Source organism: Anas acuta, chromosome 20 (genome assembly GCF_963932015.1).
Source record: "Anas acuta chromosome 20, bAnaAcu1.1, whole genome shotgun sequence".
NCBI lineage: Eukaryota > Metazoa > Chordata > Aves > Anseriformes > Anatidae > Anas > Anas acuta.
The window spans coordinates 3,703,821-3,725,485 of NC_088998.1; the positions used below are offsets into that span (position 1 = coordinate 3,703,821).

At 47.7% G+C, this 21,665-nt stretch overlaps 1 protein-coding gene across 7 annotated transcripts in view; it reads left to right on the forward strand.

Annotated features, from left to right (window-relative positions):
- PAPPA (pappalysin 1) overlaps positions 1 to 21,665 on the forward strand; it is a 384,400-nt gene that overhangs the window by 354,385 nt on the left and 8,350 nt on the right. For all 7 annotated transcript variants that reach the window (XM_068656712.1, XM_068656711.1, XM_068656714.1 and 4 more), the window contains 3 exons: positions 1,627 to 1,736; positions 8,601 to 8,672; positions 12,506 to 12,604. In XM_068656712.1, the coding sequence (XP_068512813.1) occupies positions 1,627 to 1,736; positions 8,601 to 8,672; positions 12,506 to 12,604 (281 nt within the window). The remainder of the gene's footprint in view (positions 1 to 1,626; positions 1,737 to 8,600; positions 8,673 to 12,505; positions 12,605 to 21,665) is intronic.

Below are 21,665 nucleotides of genomic sequence, written 5' to 3' on the forward strand. Positions count from 1 at the left end.
GTAAATAGTGCGGCAGAGCGAGCAGCAAGCAGGCTGCGGCGACTCTTAATGTGGCAAGGCGTTTTACCCTTGAGATGAGGTTACCTGCCTGAGCCGGGCAGGGCTTTACAAAGGGAGAAATTGGGATTTCTGGCCTGGAGAGAGGAGCTTGGAGCTGGGAGCAGGAGGGCCTGCAGCTGCCTAGGCAGTGGGCTCCTGCCTTCCCTCCATCCTCTCCCAGCCCCACCAGCTTGGCCGCAGGTGCCATGCCCAGATGCGAGGTCTGGAGGACCTGGTCCTGGGACAAGGCCATGCAGCCGTCCTGCAGGCAAGGGGATCATGGGCTGGATCCTCCTGGAGAGCACAAGGAACAGCTCGCAGAGGGCACAGCGGCCGTTGGCTTGTATCCTCAGCAGATGGAGACATACCACACACTTTGTTAGGCTCACCCAGCACCACCTTTCGGGATCAGGTTGTTGGGGTTTTCTTCTCTTTTTGGTGTTTTCGGGAGCCTGATCGATGGCTTTCCAAGAAGGCGTGCTCCTTCCACTTGCTCGCAGTAGGTCTTCAGGCACTTGTCCAGTGGGGCCATGGAGCTGCTACCGCGTGCACTAGAGAAGCAAAACAAACCCCAGGCGCTACCAGAGCCTCCCTGGCCAAACAGGGTCTGCTTTGCTCCCACTGACTCCTCCACGAGGGAGGATGCGAGAAGGCAGAAGCAGGTGCGGGAAATAATAGCATCCAGGCGTGGTCATTGTGAATCCCACACACCTTCGGTAATTCCTCAGACACCTAATCTGCCCTTCCAGGCTGAGGTGTGCGTTGAGCCAAAGGTTCAGCTCTCCAAACCAGCCCAGAGATTAATTCCTCCCCCAGCGCTGATTGGAGTGCAGAAATCCTAATGACATGTTTGCAGCAGCTGTGCCATTCAAGAGTGATTTTCCAGGGGGGAAATGGTAATGGTCCAACACACTAGGGCTTACGGTTGTGTCACCACAGGGCTCTGGGATATTGCCGCAGAGTATCGCAGCATGTTTTAATAAAGAAAGGACATGATTCCCACCGGGCATGACAGTTAATCAGAGAAAAACCAGGTTTATGTGTGAACAAAGCCATCATTACCTCTCTGTGTACTTATCAACTATGGGACTTAGGTGATAGCCCGCCTGCAGTATCATTAGGCTTGGCCACCATCTGAAAGATTATTATTGAAGGTCTGTAAATTTGCTAGATCAAGCGGGAGGATTATGTCATGTCATAGGTGAGATGAGTTCGGCAGCCTTAGCTTAATCAGTCCCATTGCTTGAAAGAGCAGTCGAAATGGAAAAACTTTCACATTTTCTTGATGATCTGAAAGAACAAAACCTGACCCCCCTCCTGGAGTTAATAGCCAGAGAAATACCTAGATATGCAGCTCATATAAAAAGACCCTGGAATATCTGCCCACCCCCCCAGTCTCCTGCAGAGAGGCAGGCTTGTACTCAGCATTTCGTGTGTGGCTAGAAGATATGTGATAGTTATGGTTGACTGCTAATTGCAATTTAGGAAAAACGAGCCCTAATCCTGTCCTTCAGCTGGAAGGATGCTGGAAGGGTAAGAAGCTGCTTGCTGGGTGCTGTAGCTTTATCCTCTCTATTTTGTGTGCAGGCGCAGAGTGTACCACCTCGTGTCTGGATCACAGTCATGAGCCCATCCTCCTGCGTGTGAACGAGACTGTGCAAGACATCCAACACTGGATGAACCCTCAAAGAGTGAAGGTCAGTGCCTGACAATTTTACTAACTAATCCCTTGCTGCGTGTTTGCATGCAGTGAGCAAACAGTGTTACTCGTGGTTCATCCAGTGAGGGGAGTATAAGGGGAAAGCTCTTCTGCCCTTCAGGAAAAGAACTCCTGGTTTTTATTGTGTCTTTGTGTGCTGTTCTAGCAACGTGGTGCCTTTTTCTCCAAGTTGTTTTCTTTCTGTGCTTTGCCAGTGAAAATCTCTTCAAGGTAGAGGCCCCAGTTCACTGTGCTCAGATCCACCTAGCACCTCCAAGGGTCTGATGTGGGAATGTGATTCATTACACGGGAAAATGTGATGGAAAATGAGAGAACACGCATTAGCCAGGCCTTATTCTCTTCTTCCTCTTCAGTACAGTTTAGGTGGCAGGGCTGGATTTTTCGACACTGCTTTAGGATGACAAAAGAAGCTGATACAGAGGATATTTTGTTTCCTGAAGCAGCAGAGCTGGCTGGGTCCTCCCCCTGCCCGTTTGCCCACATGCGAGAGCTGCCTGCTCAGCACAGCCCCTTCCAGAGGTCACCACTTCTTCCTCCTGCCCTGCAAAGGCATAGGCAACATCCACCACTTGCAATGCACTGTCCTGTGCACCCTCCAGCACACGGCAGCGCCACCTGTCCCTGTGGGGACACTCAAGCCCATGCACAACACCTTGCACACACACTCAGCCACACACACGCATGCCACTGGCAGCAAATAGCTGCTTGTTTCCTGTCTCCACTGGGATACCAGTGGGAGACACCCACCACTTTCTGAAAACCCTCATGCGTCTACATAAACATGCCCTCCTGCTCTGAAATGCCTGCAAACAGGCACTTGTGCACGTGCAGGGTTTCTGCAGGTGTAGGCACCTACCCAGGTGTGCTCAGGTGCAAGTCAGAAGGTGCTGGCCCATCCATCACCTGCCACCAGAGCACAGGTTGCTGGTGGTGCATGTACAAACACCGTCTGCCTTTATGTAGTTGGCCCCAGCTTTGCCGCAGCCTGTGCTTTGCACGCTGGAGCTAGATTTAGTAAGAGAGCAGGCAGCCAGCACAGCCCCAGTATATACAGAGCAGCTTTGACAATCTATTTGCTTCTCCACATGCCTAAATGTGTACCCAGGGCTTGGGATTTTTTTCAGTCTGGCCTTGGCTGTGGGTAGCGAGCTGCTCTGAAAATCTCCACCACTTTATATTTCCCTATTTCATACGGGGCCATACGGAGCAATAGAATAAATCCTGGAAAGGGATGAGGAACATAAGTCCAGAGAATACGACAAGCTCATAGTGTCCGTCCCAGCTTCCCACTCACTCCAGACGCCGAGATTATATTACTGCCTAAGCCTGGGCTTTGCCAAGTTTCTGGCATGAAACATAAAGAAAACCCCTATCTCTGTATTAGGGGCAATTTCTCACTGGCCCTTTCCCGAGTGCTAGACTTTTAAGTGGTTTTGTAATTCATGGTGAAATAAAGTGACAGCTTCCCTCCCGTTCTCTGCTGTGCTCCTTCGTTTATTGATGCGGGTGCGCAGAGGGAGCTGTAACGAGTTTTATACCTGCAGGTCTCTGGAGGGCTCATTAGGCAGCAGGGAAAACACAGAGTAGTAAAGGGGGAGATGAGGGGAGTGAGGGATGGAGGCAAAATCACAGTTTCCAAGAGTACAGTGGTAAATAAGACCTTGTTTGCCCTGATGGTGAGGACCTTGCAGGAGCTTTAGGCTGTGAGTAGATACAAGTTTGACCCACAAGCAATTTGTAGGTGAGATTTGGGCTGGAAAAGTTGCACTGGGAGATGGAGAGGAACCTTCTGGGGCCTGCAGAGAACAGCTCCGTGCTCTGTCTCCTTGGGACCCAGAGCTGTGTCCTCCCAGACAGGGCCTGGCTGGGTTGTGTAGGGTTTTCTGCTTGTCAAGTAGCAGCACCAGGCTGAAAGACAGACCTGAAGGGCAGGCGGCTGGCGGGGCGATGCTAAGACATGCTGGAGGGGATTTTTTTTGAAGCTGTAAGACATCCATCACGTTCCGCTCCCCAGATAAGAGGATGTCACCCACGGGGAGCCGTGCCTCGCAGGGAGCCCACGCTGGGGGAAAAGCTGCTGCCAGTGGAGACCCTGGGGAGATGGGGACTGGGATGCCTTAGGGGAAGGTCCCCATGGCAATATGCTATGTATCATTAATAATATGTGTCTCTATTTACGTTCACTGACAGCTCGCTGTTGTGCCATATGAGCAAAGCGACCAGCTGGTTGCATTTACACGCAATCTTTGTTGATCTTGAAGTACTTGAATAATACAAAGGAAACACTTCTAGTTACTTAATTTCAGGCACAAATAACATACAAATCAGTGCAGTATGAGCAGCAGATAAAGGCAGAACCTGTCTGTGGGGTCTATATTTGAGAGGACAGGCACAGATGAAACAGGGAGAGCTGGCAAGAAAAAAATATATTTGTGTGTGACTGCTCAAGCAACAGCTGTTGTGGAAGCAAAGTGGGAAGAGGGAACCATCCCTCCTCTGGGAGTTGTTTAGAGCAGAGCTGTGCAAATCACTTGATTTTTCGGTTCGCTGGAAGTTCTGTCAAATTAAAAAAAAAAAATGTTTTCTGCTAACCAAAGTGATTTTTTTTGTTGCTGTGATTTTTGGTGAACCAAAAAATTGGAGAAAAACCATGTTGGTTTGAGCATAACTTCATATTTAATTTCCAAGCATTTTTAATCTTTTTGTTTAATAAATGAAATAAACTTAGAAATTAAGTGTCCTCTCAAAGGAACAACAACAGCAGATATTTTGTTTAGAAAAGTGTCATAATATTAATGTGTTTTTTTCAGAATTGGTTGAGGCTGGGTTGCTTTGCTTGGTCTGAAACAGATTGCTGAAATCAGGGCAAATTTGCAGTGTTTTCCAAATCAACATGTTCAGCAGGAACAAAAAGCCACCTGAAATCTTTCGTGTGTCTGTTGCACTGTGGCAGGCCATGTTCGGAGCAATCATTGCTCTGCCCGTGATTTCCCATTTTCCGCGTGCGTGCAAGGGGCAGTGAGCTGCTGAAGACACCTACAGATAGAGCTGCCAAGACTGACTATAAGGCAGTGGAGAGAAAAAAGTGAAATGTCTCAGAAGGACAGCTTGACAGCTCTTTCCCAGTGACTGCCGACACCTTATTTCCTAGGTTGTCTGAGTTTGGGTCCTTGCCTTTGTGTCAAATGTTTTGCAAGCATGTGCATGCCTGGGCAGCCTCAAAAGGGTCTGCGTGCCCCGGCTGTGCCTACCTGCGTGGCTGACAGGGGATGCTGCCCCACTGCTGGCCAAGTTTTCCCCTATGTCTTGCACCCAAACACTGGAAGTCCTGGGATTGTGGGTGTCCTGGAGACATCAAGGGGAATTCTCTTTAAATACCGAGAGCAACCAGAATCTGTTGCAGAATCTTAGGCTTTGCAGCTTTCCTCCTTGCTTCCCCTCAACTCTTCCTGTGAGTTTGGGGCTCATTTTGCAGGCAGAGAAACTGAGTCACAGCACGGTGAGGTGATTTATGGCAGTGTGGGGACCAAGTGCTCAGGAACACAGGGGCTCCTGCACTGTGTGGAGCTCCAGGAGGCCACAGACACCAAGATCCACATCTCCCCTCCCTTGTCAGCAGCGTCTGGTCCCCTCACCACCCTGACATTCAGCCCACAGTTAATTGTCGCGTTCATTTAGTGCCTGAGGAGAGAGTTAGCCGAGGCCAGCGGATGCCGGTCCCCATGCTCCAGCCCCGGGGGACACATGGCCCATCTAAGGTGGAGGAGAGCTCTCCAAGGCCTCTCCTGGGGAAACCTAATCCCCTCCGCAGCCCACAAATGGTTGACATCATTGTGTCAGTCCCACAATGGGGAGGGAAGCGCTGTGACCGGAGGCACTAGGTCTTCCCTCACAAGGAGAAAATGACAGCTTGATTTGCTTTCTTGGCTCTTTGTTACCTACTGTGGGAGCGCATCCCGGCTTCCTCTCCCTTTGCAGCAGATGGAGTCACAGCCACCAAACCACAGCTGGAGCTGAATGGCGTTTATGGGATGGGGACAGGAGCAAAGACAAGGCACCATGGCCAAGCGGGAGGGCAGCTGTGCTGCAGAAGCCGATGTGTGAGGGCAGGCGGGGGCCATGAGGCCTGCACATGTCGCTGCAGTGGCCTGGCGGTGTGTGGAGGGATGGGGCTCCTGTACTGTCGCCGAGGGAGAGGCCCCAAGGGCTTCCCCCAACACGTGTCAGAGGTGGTCCTGCCATCCTCTTTCTGCACCTTTTGGTGGCCTTCCCTTCAGTTGGATCCTGGTCACATTAACAGGCTCCTGCCTCAGCACTGCCTACACCCCTCCTTGCTTTTTGTTCATTGATTTATCTCTATCTCATTGCCCGATACAGCACCCTCCTGCACCTTTGTGTCTGTTAGCACTGCAGGAGGCAGAAGTGATGCCCAGCAACCCGAATCCTCCCCAATTTCTCAAATTTCCAGCCCTCTACCCACTCCCCCTTTCCTGCCCTGCCACACCGCACACAGCACAGCAGAAGCCTGAGGGTACAAACAGGCCTTGTGCTGTGAATTCAGGTTTGGAAAATCAGCAAGGGGAGCCAGGACTGTGATCAAGGCCCATTCCCCAGCATACTCTGCTTCCAGCTCCATGAAATTTAGCAGGATTGAACCTAGCTGGAGTAGCTCTAATAGTCTCTGCTAGCAAAGAATCGTCTGAGGAAAAGGCAAAGTAACTGGGACTAAGCCACTGGGCCACATTCCCATGCATGACTGTCCAGTTGAATCCTTTTGGCAGACACTGACTCTCGCGGAGAGGGGAAGAGATGAGTGGTGATTGTGGTGAAATGCTCTGGTTATCTGCTGGGACCTGAAACCTTTCCCAGGAGCTGTGTGAGTGTCCCACTGACCCAGTGATTAATCTCACGCAAGGTCAACTGGCTGTCCTATGCTGTAGCCTGGGGCTGCACGCCCTTTCCCTGGAAGCCGTCCAGCCAAAGGCTGTTTTAGCCACTGGGACTTCAGATGACCTTGAGGCAGAGCAGAGATCTGCGCTCTGAGGAGAGCACCGTCCTAGCAGAGGTGTCACCTTCCTTCTGCTCCTCTAAGGGGAAGGACAAAATGCAATAGCTGCTGGGTTTTTGATGCTGGGAAGGTCAGGGAAACAGTGCATCTTCTCTGAGGGATTGATCTCACTTGGAAACCTCCTTTTGTAAGAGCCTGTTTCAGAGCTATTCGACTCCTTTTGTTAGCTCCAAATGCTCATACACATCCACGTGGTTCAAGAGGTTTTGTAGATATTGATGCTTCTTACCAGGGGAATGTGAGATGCCCGTTGGAAGTACACTTTTCCTCCTTATTGGCTGGCTTCACATACGGGAGGCAAATGCCTGAGTTTTTCTACTTTGGTTTAAGACTTTGGTTCAAAGGCTCCTGAACTGCTTCCTTTCCTCTCCCCCCTCCCGATCTGTTGACTGGCCTTGTTTATTTTGAAACCTAGAAAAGTTTCCTTTCTTTTCCCTCTGAAGTGAAATAAACAGAAGAGGGGGGAAAAAAAATCTCACCATTTGTGGCAGGCAACAGCCTGGAAATCTCCAGCTGTCTGTCAGGAGCACACTGGGGGAGCACCGCAGGGCCCCTACACCTTGCAGCCTCCCTCCTGGGGGACAAGCAGCGTCCCCCCCTCTCCCAGCCGCTTCTGCACTCACACAGACGGGCCCTGTTGTGAGGCAGGTGGGGCAAGCCGGGCTTGACTAATAGTGGAAAATCCGAGAGCATCGGAAAGATAAACAGCCCCAGTCAGATAGTATAAAAGTCCTTTTGCTAGCACACGCCAGGTAAGCCTCAAATGACAGAAACTGTGAAAACATGCTGAGGTTCCCCTGCAGATGGATTAAATTAGCCCTCAAATAAACAGGGGAAGGGATGGCTTGTGCGTCAGGTCTTCCCAAATGTTAATTCCTTCCTTCCCCATGCCTTCATCCAACCCCAGCCCCTGCCCTTTGATGAGTACCCGCATGTTCATCTTGCCCGTTGTAGTGTTTCATCCGCGGAAGATAACCCAAGAAGGAACATTGTCGTGATGAAAGGATGGGAGTCCCATCACCTAGATGTCCATGGTACTGGACGTCCATCTCCACTGACTGGCCAAACGTTTCATCCACTCTTAAAATCTAAGTTTCCATGTCTGCAGGCAGACAATGACTGCCCTTGGTGTGTCTTTGAGTAGGCAGGTACCTCATTTTTCTCCAAAACTAGGCACTCCAACTTTTTTCTTACAGAAAATCTATAAACATAGTCAGTGCAGAAATTATTATAAAGCTCATAGAGTGAAACAGATGACGCTGTCCTTTCTGGGGGTTATTTTGAAGGTGTGTAGTGGGATGTGCTTCTATTTAAGAGCTAAAGGATGGTGCGAAAATGTATCTAAAAGTCCACCTTTATCTGTTTACATCTTCAAGAAGCACAGATATGGGTAGTGAAACAGCAATGCTTTGCAGCACCAAAGAAATCCCTAAATTAATTCCTAAAATGACTCTTCCCTACCCAGGAGCTGGACAGTGGACCTGTGCCTTTGCCTTTCTCTGCCTTGTTCCCCCACCATGAGTAAAATATTGGACATGACATTTTAGGAAAACCTTAAATATTATTTTACTCTCAAATGTTCTGTTATTGCAAGTGTCAAGTCCAACACTTCTTGTAAATACCTGGAGGAGAGCCAGGTCCTGAGAACACAAGAGGTGTTAGGAACTGAACTTCATTGGTTAGGTACAGGAGAGCCATAGGAACCAGCACGCTGACTTTCTGTACACTGATTTCTTTGTCTTAACTTGATTTTTTTTTCCTTCTCTCCTCCAGAGCGTTGTCTGCACAGCAGGACTCAAGTGGTACCCTCACCCTTCCCTGATTCATTGTGTCAAAGGCTGCGAGGTGAGCTTTTGCATTAGTTCATACAGTCCCTGCTAGCTCTTCTAAGTGTTATGGTAGCGGTCACTGCAGTCACATGGGCTGGAAATGTTTTTCAAGTGGGGCAGACAGACTTTTGCTTTGACCATCTTGTCAATTAAACTGAGATCTCCTGCACCAGTTCTGACACTCTGTGTTGAAACTGGTGATTTTCCTAGAACCGATGGCTGGGTGAGGTGACTCTTGCAGGAGCTGAATGATCAAGTAGCTTAAGAAAATTGGTAGACTTTCAGAAATTCATAGGATTTGGGACTTTCTGGGAAGTTGCAAAAAGCTTTTACTTGTTTTCCACATCTTGCTAAAGAACCAATGTTTTCCAAGGCAAGCTAGACTTCAGGCTTTGGTGTGGAGATAAACTTTAAGAATGACAGAGGAAAAAGTGATGCCACTTGGTGGACAGAACAGCTGGACAGTGAGCAAATCATGCATCCTTCCACCAAGGGCCTCTATCTGAACAAGAAAAAAATCTGAAAAAGGTAGTTGCATTTTTAGCTATTATATATTTTTACAGTCTTACTTCTTATATGCAATAAGCGATTACTTTGGAGAATGATGTTTCTGCTGGCAGCAATCTTTGTGAAGTCAGAACTCTTAAGATGTTGCCAGTGGTTAAGTGGGGCTGGAGCACCTTTCTCTGGGTCGTGGCACTCGTGGTTGCCATCATGCCACAACTTGAGTGCCTCACCCACCTCAAGAAGTCAATCCTTGGGGCATCTCTGTAAGGCTAGGAAGCATTGTGCTCATTTTGCAAGTGGGAAAACTCACGGGCAGGGGCATTGGTTGCATGGACGTGCTCTGGAAGAGCTGTGTCTTGAACCCAGATCTGCCTTCATACAGCACCAACTAGACTCCCGCACTCAGTTTTACAAGCGCATTGAAGTTATTTGCCCACAGTGGTGGAACGTGGCACAGAACTCCTAAATCTGACACAAAACACTAGACCACATTGCTGTACGGCATGATTTGTCTTGAAGTGAAAGACAGGTTTCCTTCGCATACAAATGTTGGGCCCAAGAGGGTAATAACTCTCCAACAATGTAATAGTTTCTGTCTAGTTGCTCCCTAAATGAAAAGCATTCTGCTGTCAGTGCTTTGAATGTCATAAGCCATCTCACGCATTACATTCATGCAGGCTGGCTGGGCGCCCCTATTCTCCAAAGAGAGCTAAAATAACATCCAGCGACCATTAAGAAATGCCATTCAGGTGCTGATGCACCATTGGGTATCCGTTCTCCTGCTGTTTAAGGGTAGTTGTTACTGAGGCAAACTTTGCAATGATGTAATAATTTACCAGAAGCCATTATTACTGACATGCTTTTTCTCAGCATTTTCCTTCCTTCCATCATTGTTAATTGCCAGATCCCTCTGCATCAATAGACACTTCCTTCTTTTCATCATTCATTCAGCAGTGTCACTGCATCACAATCTATCATCTTGGAAGGCTTTGCCCAGACAATTGATAATGGCCTCTAGCATCATTTTTAGAGCATGATGCTTCCAGGATCCAAGAATGGGCCAGAGCTTGTTCTCTGGCATTAAGATTTCAGAAGAAATGCCGTCTTCACCAAGCCTTTTTCATGATTATGGAAACAGGGAATAATATGCCAGTAGGTCAATGATACTGGGCCAGTAAGCTGATACAATCCCTAATGTATTAATTTCCTTAGCATTACGGAGGGTTCCCTGAATAGAAGGCTGCAAGCGGGGCGTTATTTTGCTCTTGGCAATCAATGTGGTAACCCAGACTGCTGCAATGTGATTTTTTGTCGCTCCCTAGTGGCAGGAATAGAGGTTTATGAGTCAGCCACGTACTTCTAGGCAGCTAACTTAGGTGTTTTATTGGAAAAGTAGTGCCCCTGGGCTACCTATATAGTTAGTGGAGAGAACAAGGCTCCTCCAAAAATGTAGGAGCACTGAGATATGCATTACACTACAGACCTCACCCTCGACAGCGAGTCCTCCAGGGCCTCCCAAATGAGGATTTGGGTACCAAATCGTAATAGATGTTATTTGTCCCATTGTTTTCCTCCAAAGTATGGACTTGCCTACTCTATGCCAGTGTGAATAAATGGCAAATTCTTCCATAAATTCCTCTCAGTACTTTTCCAGTGTTTGTAGGTGTTGGTTACAGGTGTGAGCATGGAAAATTAAAGCAAACTTTCTTAACAAGCAGGCATGGCCAGGCAATACGAGGGAAACATGGAGAAGCCTATTGAAATGTCTTGGGAGGTTGAGCAAAGTTCACCTTTTTGAATATGACCAGGTTGGCATAAAAATCTCTCTCCATCTGTTTATAAATAATTCCCTAGTAACTCATGGTATATTAATTAAATTGGAAGGGCCTTTACAAGTTGAAGTCTTTGTCTATACAAATGAGTCAATCTGTGGCAGTTGGCAGAGTTAAGCCAATTTGCAGGGATAGGACTCTTAACCTGTAATTCTGTTTTCTTTGTTGGCATTTGCTGGATTTGCTTGTAACAAAACAAGTGACACTCAATTAGTCAGTCATTTCCTGGTAGTCCTGCCCTGGTCCAATATTGCCATTATTGCCTGGACTTCATATACCATAATAGAGATCCTTAAACCTGCAAAACAGCAGTAAAAGCTTGCATCCACACCACTCCACGGAGTCCATTTCAACACATCCGAGTACGGCCGTGGCTCTTTCTAGGGAGAGCATGGCGAGCTCTCGCTGCTAGTTCCTCAGGTGTCTATCATCAGGAAATCTCTGGTACTGCAATTGCTGCTAAATCCTCCCAGGAACCCTCCACAAGCCTCCCCAGCCTCTCTGTGAAGATGATTTCTTATAGGAAAGTCCCTCGTGTGTTTTTCTCGGTGCAGAACAAATGAATTTTCCAAAGAGCAAATAAAATGGGAATGTCCCCATGAGCCTGCGAGTGAAAGAAGTGTTACGGAGATATGACTGGGCTCTCTGATCAGCATCCATTTTTCCAAACTTTCAGAGCTGCTTGAGTTTCTCATAGATGGCATGGTGGTTTTTTAGCATCAGGCACAGACTTGACTTCCAAGCAAGTCTCTTGAGGACTCCAATGTGTAATGAAGATCCAGACTTCAAACCTTTTCTTCAAAAATCATGATTATTATGCAGGGCCTGTGCAGCGCATAGACTGGCGATCACGTTGCACAGACTAGTGACCACATTTTCTTTTTCAAGGTGATTTATGAATTTTACTTAATAGCTCTCCTCAACAGTCCTCTGAATAATTGCCATTATCCCAGCTCTAAACTTGGAGTGGAGGGAGATTACATGTCGTGGCCAAGGTCACACACAGTAAGTGCTAGGTAGAGGATGAGGGCATGTAGTCCCTGTGCCCAGCTCTGATGGCTTCCATTTCTCTTTGAAATATGTTTGTACCCTCCTTGCTGACACTTGTTGCATAGTTAGGAGAACTGTGGTTGAAAGTACAACTATTAAAAGCAAGCCAGTTTTGTTGCTATACATAACCTTCTTCTTTTCCCACATAGTTTCAGAAGGTTAGCTTAAAATTATCAAAAGGTGACACAAATTTAGATGCCTTGATGCTGTTCTCTGGGCCTAGTTAAATTAATATTCTCGAAGCATCTTCTTATGTGGGATGTGAAAAGCCAACAAGGGCTCTAGTGTCCTTTTTTTTCTGTCTGCTCTGAAAGGAGAGGGGAATAATTATCTCTTGTTTTTCAGGGCAGTCAGTAATGTTACAAACTATATGGCTCCTTCAAGGCTTCATCTTGTTCTGGCAACTATTACTGTTAATCCCTGTCCATGTCCTCAGTCTCTCTGCTTTTTCACTTTCCAGCCTTTCATGGGGGACAACTACTGTGACTCCATCAACAACCGAGCCTTCTGCAACTATGATGGTGGGGACTGCTGCGCCTCAACAGTCAAGACCAAAAAGGTAAGGATGCCCCTTTCTTTTTTTCCCTGGGAATTCCTCATGGAGTGTTGCTTTGTGCCCAGAGAAATTTTATTTTTACTAGAATAGGTGATCTGAGGTCTCAGAAGAACCTTCAGTCCAGGCACCACCTCACTATTGACATTCAATTCTTGTTGGTTTGTTTTGAAGTTCTCTCTTGATATGTATGTGCATTTCCCAGCAGAACCTGCCTTATGCCATGCCATGTAAGGCACATCCTTAAAGTAGTTAGAGGTGTTCATTCATTTCTGTTGTAAATAAACACTAGCTGCGATATAGGCAAAGGCCATCTCCCTCCTAAACTCTTGAGTATGTTCATCAGGAAAGCTGTTGGTCATCCATTTTGCATCTAGTGCTCAACAGACCTTCACAGAGAGACACTGAGAAGGGTATTTTTGCCCAACCTGCTATCCACCATCACTGCTTAAAAAGGAGACTAAAAGTTCAGATTAATTTAGAGAGGAGCAGAGAGACAACCAAAAATGTCATTGCAAGTCTGTGCGTCATTCCATGTGCACCCACATGCACATGGCTCTCTGACCATCACACCAAAACAATAGAGTAGGACAGACAGAGGTGCAGAGAAAAGCAGCAGGATTGGTCAGAGGTAGGAAATGTCTTCTGCACAAAGAGAAACCACCTACCTCAACTAGAACATGAAAAACTTGCAAAAGAAGCAATGAGTATCAGTAGTGGCAGAAATTTATAAAATCAAAATTTAATGGAGAGAAGATGCTTAGGTAAATAAAATCCTCCATTTCTTATCACTTAGCAATTAAGGGGTGAATTGGTAGTTACCTGGAGGCAGGATCCAGACAAATGAGAGAAAGTGCTTGTTCACACTGTGTGAATTTAAGTGACAGGATGCATTGCCACAGAGTATTAGTAAGATCAAAATATATTTGAAGTCAAAACAAGAATAGGCACATTCATAGAGGTAAGGTCCATCAGTAGCTATTAAACACAGTGATCTGGTTGCAGTTTCTGGCACAGCAATACCTAAAACACTCAATTCCTGAGCAAGAAAAGGATCCCTCTACACATCCCCTTATTTTTAATGCTTTTTTTTTTTTTTAATACTCATTTCTGGCTAGTGTTAGAGACAGGAGAGTGATGAAGCTTGTGGTTTGAAACACTACAATATTTCATACATTTCTAAACAGGATAGATTTTGAACTTATTTCCCAAAGAAAGGGAAGAAAATTGTAGCCTCTGGCATGAACAATTTTTACCTCATCTTCAAGATTTGAGTGTAGATCAGAATGAAGAAAATCCAGCTATTTTAAGTATCTGATGTACATTAATAAATTTGAAAGCTTGAGAATAGACAGAGGAAGCCTAGATTTAGCGATGAGATCATGCATTTTACCAGTCTGAGGAAGAAGCTTCTCTCTACCGCAGCTGAGGGACTGAAGACCTCTTTGTAGGGAACTGTCCTTTCTAAAACAGCTTTTGACGGGGGGGTTCTTTTCCTTGGTTCAGCCAAAGATCTTGTGCTGGTGCAGTGCTGCGGGCTGTATCTGGCCCATCTGGGGACACTGGGAAAGGGAAGTGGACGTGTCTTGGGGCAGAGACAGGACTGAAACACATAGGGTGTGGGGCTGAATCGAGGGGGAGAGGGGCAGGAGTAAGGTTTGGGAGCAAAATTTATTGCTGGACAGGGAGCTGAGACAGAGTGGGGTCTGCACAGGCCAGGCAGTCGTGAGCACTCACCAGCCAGGCGAGTCACACTGCAAATATCTGCTGCTTCGCTGCCACCCAGAAACGAGGTGACCACCCAGGCAGGGGAACGCGCTTTGTAGCCCTGTCGTTTGCTGTTTTCTGTGCTAAAACTGCCCGGCGCAAGGGGCAGATTGTTCAGAGGCAGGCAGCTGGGCACACTTCTAGTGCATTTCACCCATGGAGAAGGAGGTTTTGAGTTTTTCTGGGGGGTAAATCTACTTTCACTGACTACACTGGGAAACCCTTCCTGAAGCCTGTCACATCCTTGGCGTGCATTCAGCTCTCCAAAGCTTCTCCTCTCTCCCAAAACACCAGCGTTTGACCCAGAGGCCAAACAAGGCACTTGGAAGTGAGAAAACTGCCTTCTCCTTGCGCCTTGCAGGCCAAAAGCAAGAAGTCCAAGTCTCAGTGTATTATATTTATTGGGTAAAGAGGGGGCTAACAGCACTGCATGGCAGACTGGGACACCTGCAGCGGCAGCAGCGTGGCTCTATGAGTTATTTTCCTGTCTGAGGCCTTTGACTGGAGAGCAGATTTTGGGCAAGGCTGTTCAAACACAGCTCTGCCTTTGAAGAACTTTATGAGTGGAGCGTTACAGGAGATATTCCAAGGGGAAAAACAATGAAAGGTGAGAGAAAAGGGAGCTGAATAAAAATACTCCGCATACCAAATCCTTCCAGCACAATTTGCCACCTACTTAAACAGGCACAGTTTTAAAATACACATTGGGTGTAAAAGCCAAAAACCTGGAGGAGACATAGGGAGGGGCGAGTCCAGCTCTGTTAATTCCAATACCAGATGAGGATGTATTTTCATATGGTTGTAGAGAGAGTGAAACACATGAAAGAGCCTGCTTTGCTCCTTTTCTTTCAGGGTTACATACTATGTGGCAGATGTGTCAGTCTTTTAAAGCCCCTGCAAGTTTACCCATAAATGTCTAACATTTATGCAACACCTGTTTTTCTCCCAAAATGTCACAGGACATTTTACAAGCTTGAGATTTATCATCTTTTCACCGTCGCAGCCATTGCTGAGGTGACACATGGTTCACATTTAACAGAACATAGCAACTCCGCACGTTATTTTAGGAAAGGGCTGAAGATTAACATTGCATCATGTGAAGATTCAGAAGCTAACAGTCAAGTAAGAGCTGACTTCAGATCTTTAATGTCCGCAAACTGTCAAGACTTAAGTTACACTGCATTCCCACCACCCTCCCCAAAACATTTTCGGCTCACGCAGTGCTGCAGTCCGGGTTGTCTGAAAGCACAAAGATTCAACCCATATTCACATTAATCTCAAGCCTTCTTATTTAATGTCAGATTCTGCTCTGGTTTTATCAGCCTGAAAATGCACAAGAGGCTTCCATGCCGCGTTTGCTTAGGCCACGTTTCCTCTTTGCATTTGAGCATTAGCAGCAAATGACCTTGTGCATTTCTGCACCAAGAGGGGAGCAGAGCGGTGTGACTTATCTGGCCAACCACTGGCTAATCAGCACTGTTGCTTAGATAGGAAATAATGAGTATTTGCTCTGCACTATTCCCAATCAGTCCAGAGAGCTTAAAAGAAATCATTAAAGACCTCTATTGAACACTGCAAACACCAGCGAATAAATTCAGTCATATTCCGTGCATAAATTCTAGGCAACTGCAGTCAGCATGCGGGAAAGAGAGACATTCATCAGCTTAATTATTTGTTATGTGCTAATTGATCAGCGTCCCCATGCAGCGGGCAAGAAGCCAGGGCTGGCTCAGCGGCGGGCAGCACCCAGGGCAGCAGGGACGCTCGTCCTGCAGTGCCTGACGGTGCAGCCCCGAGCGTGGGGAGGTGACACGGTCTGCAGTTGGGGCAGAGGAGAGGGCTGCATGGCTTGCCCTGTGTATGACCCAGGAGCAGCTTTGAGAGACAGGAAGGCCATTGCCGGCCAACCTCCAAGGGAGAGAAAGCTTCTGTTGTGTATCTGGAGGGGATAAAGTCTTCCGTGAAGGACAAAACAAAATCCCGTCTCCTTTTCATCTTCCTCTCCTCCTGACCCAGCACAGGTTGCCAGCTCCCTTCTTGCCTGGCTGCTCTAGGAAGCTGCTTCTTGCTTTGTGCCCTGCCGCAGATAAAAGAAGATATTATTTTTTAAAACATTAAATACATGACAGTGCTGAAGTGGGGAAAATAAATAACCCGGGCATTGCTGGCTGCCTCTGGGCTGGCGGCTCCTGGGGTGTGCAGCGTGCCAAGGAGAGTAGATGGCTGTTTCTTTCCGATTAGTTTCAGGAAATCTCTCCAGTCGCTGTTCTCCTTCACTTCTTTTCTCTTTTCCTTCCCTTCTACAGCTTTTCCCTGTGCAAGGCTGTCTAGAAAGGCCTCACAGAAATCCGAAATGTTTCTCTTCAGGCTCTGCTTACGTACTTTGTTCCAGACTCAAATTGCAGATTTGCTTAGTTGAAGATCCGGCAGTCTGGTCCCTGCAAATTTAAACACACGGAATTTGCCGCTTTAAATTTTCCCCAACATAAACTGTCTGAAAAAGCAAACTTTCTTCTGCCTTTCTTCTCTGTTTTCTCTTTTCATCACATAAGGGGTAAACCTGCAACCCCCGTGAGAAAAACGTGTCTCATTCAGTTATCGCTCAGGTTTTCCCTCGACCACTTTGCCCGTAGCACTTAGAAAAGAAAAAGAAAAATCATCCTGGCAAAAATTCCCATCTCAAATGCCGCCCCTTCAGCCTCTTGACATTTCTGTCCAACACCTTGGAGAGGAAAAACAGCAAGTGCCTTGGCGGAAAACAAATGAGGACTTGCGGTAGATAGAAAACCGCGTGGGATTCATCCAAAGCTTTGCTTATCTACGAGATATGCAACTTATCAAAACCTCTTCAGAGACTTTATGGCCGAGAATTCAAGGCCTAAAGAAAGGAGCTTTGAACTGAAGGGCTGCTGCTGGCTCCAGCAGGGATTTCCCAAGCCTGTCCCTGGCTCCCCGGAAAGGGGGGGTCTGCCCCCTTCCCACCCCTAAGAAAACAGCAATAGTCATCTCTTGGTATTTTGGAGAAATCAGGGCCTTTGCCCAGCTCTCCCTGCAACACAGACCTGTCCTGGGGAATCACAGGTCCTGCTCCCCTGGCAGAACGTGGCTGTGAGGCAGCTCGCACAATTAGCAGCCTAAGTGACCACCCTGGCCGAGGAAAGTCAGCTTATCCAGAAGGATCGATGTCCATGGCATGATGCTGCTCCCAACTGCTTGCATGTCCCCAGCTGGGTGTGTTTGTCAGCTCTATAATTAGCTGGAGAGATACAATGAATGGCGGGTGAGCTCGGAGGAAGGACGGATACAATGCGAAGTGTTGCTTCATGCCTCTGGAAGCGGCTCCGCGCTGCTGCGTGCTCCAAGCATGCTGCAGCACCCAGGCGTTTGGGTGAACTCACTTACCCAGGAGCTTTTTGATCGCAGCGTGAGTGGCTCGCTGCTGGCCATGTGAGGAGCGCTTTCAGTCATGGTTGGATGTGATGGGAGCTTATTTTGGGGCTCAGGGCTGGTTTCATAATTGTTCGGGGAGGCTTTCCAGGCGGCGATAAATTAAAAGCAGGGATGGTAGTAGCACATGCTGCCTATCCTGAGAGAACATTCTTGGCTTCAAGGGACGCGGGGCTTCCCACAACATACAGCGTTCCCAGGGGAAGCGCTCGTGGAGGGTGTTTGCTTTGCCATCCGACCTCACTTCATTAGCAAGTGTTACAAAAACCAGCGAACAAACCTTCCCCGCTCCACCGCCAGCTATTTGGCCGCTGGGTGGTCTGGCTGCTATTAAATCTTTGGTGATTATTTAGACTAATTACATTCATGTTTGCACAATCAGTAGCACAAGGGTAGGAAGCGCAGCTGATCACTGCGCAACTGAGCCGCGCTCGCGCTCCGTGTGGTTTGGCACGTGGTGGGCTCCCTCGCGCGGCTCAGCCCCGGCGGGTGCTGGAGCTCGGCGGGGATGCAGGGAGCGGGCACCCAGCTCCCCGTGCCGGCAGGGCTTTCCCAAGCTTCCCAGCTGGCTTCAGGCCATTGCAGTTGCTCCAGTTCTGGTGGAGCTGCTCCTGGTTCGCACCCGGTGGAGGGAGAGGAGCGTCTGTTGGATTTGGTTGAGCTATGTCTTGTTCTATGGGGCTTCCATATGGGAAAGTCCGGTTTATAGAGCTGCAAATAACAGAAAACAAACAAACAAAAAAAATTAGGGCTTTTCCCGCAAGCTTCATCTTTGCCTTTCCCAGGCCCTCTCAAGCGGTGCCCTAGGTGTGAACCTGCATACCATTCCCTGTAGTTAAATGGGGCTCTTTCTTGTTCCATTATCTCCAAACAGCCCTTATGACCTAAATGCCAAAAACCCCTGGGAAGAACCTTACAAGATGCATTTTTGTCCCACAAGGGCCTTGTCAGGGAACAAAATACTCCCCGGCGTTTGAGCTCCGAGGGTCTCGGGAGGCGCGGGGCCGCGACACTCAGCACAGCCTGCCACGCTTATCTTGACACGCCGCGTTCGCCGCAGAGGCTGTGTCTGCTGCGGGGTCTTCATATTTCCAGTTCGTCTTGTCTGGGAGATTTCGCAAACACTTCAGAGCTGAAATCTAACAACAGGCTGTTTCCCAACACTTCGCATCCCTCCTCCCCTGGTAGCCCCCTGCCTCCAGCCCTGGCCTGATTCTGCCCACCCCGGACAGGAGGTACAGCCGGGTCAAAGCGATACGAGCATGTGTGAGGGATGAGCTCCGAACCTCTGCAGAAGTGTTTCCCATCCCTCCCTGTACCTGTCTGCGATTTCTCCTGTCAGTGTTCCCACAGGTTTCCTACAGACTGGCCTTTCTCAGCAGGGATCTGTCTTGGGATATCACCAGCCTCTTTAGATAGGTGCTGCTTAGCCAGGATTTGTGGCCCTTGACTCCTTTCATGACCTGGATCCCAGTTTGGCACTGGTATGTTCCATCGTTGCCTTTGTTCCCACAGAGCATGGCATCAAGGGCAAATGCTGCCATTTCCAAAAGTAACTTGACTTCTGGCCATCGTCTTGTCACCTGACATGGTTGAGGACACTCAGGGCTCCCATACTCTGGTGGAGGACAGAGGTATGGGGTCAAACTCTGCTCCACGTGGGTGACGAGTTGGGAGTCGGGTAGTGTTACACCCCAGGCATGTGAATTAGGCACAGGCATGGTGACCCATCACCTGCAGCAATGTGGCCAGAGCTCCTGGAGCAATTCACTGCCAAAAAATAAGAGGACTGGGATGGTCTGGATCATCCCTGCCAGCCTCCTGCTGAGCCCATGAGCCTGCGCCTGCTGCAGGTGCTGCTTTAGGTTCAGAGCAGGATGTGCCGCACCATGCACGCTCCCAGGGTGACAGGCATGATTTAGGCTCTGCCTGTTGTGTCTTAAAAATAGGTCTGTGGTCCTCTGTGCTTCAGGTGTGCCCCACATTCTCCTGAGTGCTGTTGATCCAAGCCATGGCTTTGTTTCTGGATCACCTCCAGGAGATGTGTGCGTGTGTAGGGAGAGTGTGTAGGCATGCAGAGCTCTGTTCTTCGCTTGTGTCTTTCTCAGATTATTTTAGGTAGCCTGTGGAGACAATATCCTACAGTACTTCATCAAATAACCGAGCCAGGCCCTAAGCTTGATTTTCAGCTTTTCCTCCATGCCCTCCTACGTGCTAGCCAGGTTTTCTACAAGGGGAGGTGTAGGGGAAATGCAGGACTTGGCAGGTGAAAGGAAGAGGAGATGATTCTTTAATAGTGTTTTACAATGGATATATCTGGAAATTTCAGTGCAGGTCATACATTTTGTTAATGAGTTGGGCTTTCACTGATCTATTTAAAAAGAAAAGCAGCAGTTAGTCTCGGAGTACGTATATGTGGGTTCCACACCTAAATGGGCTATCATTCAGAAAAAGGCTCAGTATTTATTATTTCTAGCACATCCAGCAGCTTTGTTCATGGCTCTGTACTCCACAGGGCTATCGCTGAACAAGCCCAAGACAAAAGACAGTTCTTGTTCAAAGGGGATTGAAGGTTTCTCTGCACTGGGTACTTCTGACAATCCCAATAGATGCTATGTGTGGGTTTGAGTCCCTAAATACCTCTGGAAATCAGATCCTTGGGGACCTCAAATGTGTATTTGTTGTAGATGATATTTAAAGTGGAAACCCTCTGTCACTGCTAAGTGTTTGGCAAATTTTGTCTTGTCTAATGTGACTGTGGATGTGCTCATCGCCCACAGAAATCTTTGACTTTTCAATTAATAGAAAACTGATCTCCAGAGCTTGCTGCCATAAGACAAAACAATTCATCTATCTGGACAATAGTACTGTAAAAATTAAATTTCGTACAAAATTCTGTAAAGGACATAAAGTGAATAAGGCTAATCTGATCAGGACGAAACCCTCTTACAATCAGGCTACCCACTGCTGCAACTGCTGCTGCAGCCCTGTTTTTGGGGCCGTGGTATTGCCCTAGAGAGACAGCTTCTGTGCTTCTGTCCATGAGCAGTCAGAAAGCCAGAGGGTTTTAGAGGGCACCACATGGAAAGACACTTCTCTAGTGGCTCCTTCTTCCCAGAAATTTGCTGCAAGGTAGGAGCAATCTATTTTCCTACATGTACCTTTTGTTTGGGTAGGGAGGAGACGGAACGAAGAAGGTAGAGCGCTCCAAGGCAACATCAGACTTATGGCAGTTTGGGATTTTAAGGTCACATTTTCAGCACAGCCCACAGAGTAAGTCAGGGGAATGAGAGCCGGCAGCCTGGAAACACAGTCGTGCAGGGTTTTTGCTCTTGGCTCTGATGTTCCTGCAAGTAAAATGTTAGCATTTCTGGGATCGCCGTGCCAGCAAGAGATAGCACTGTCCTGCTCGTGCATGGAGAGCAGCAGAGACAAGGAGCAGTAAGATAATCGTGGCTAATTTTAGCCGCTTTACTGAAATGCCTGAGTCTGGTGTGTTGTTGTCCTGTGTTCAATGCAAAATACGTATCCACCTTCTCTGTGCGCCTGTCTTTCTCCTTTGAACGCAGGAGCTGCTAAATTGCCTTTGTTAGACTGCTAGAGACAAATGCAGTGAATCTAGGCCAGGGAGAGGAAAAAGCTTGATCAAGACAAATGAAAGAACCAGGATCCCAGGTCTTGCCTCCAACCAGTAGCTTCGTTGTACAACAGGAAGGATTTTTTAAGTAAGAAGCATTGCCAAATCCAGGCTGAACTGAGTGATTCAGGATAAAAAATAAAAGTAAGGGAAAACTCAAGACATATTTACATGTTTTGTTTGGGCATTTTCTGAGTGAAGTAATTTTTTATTTCA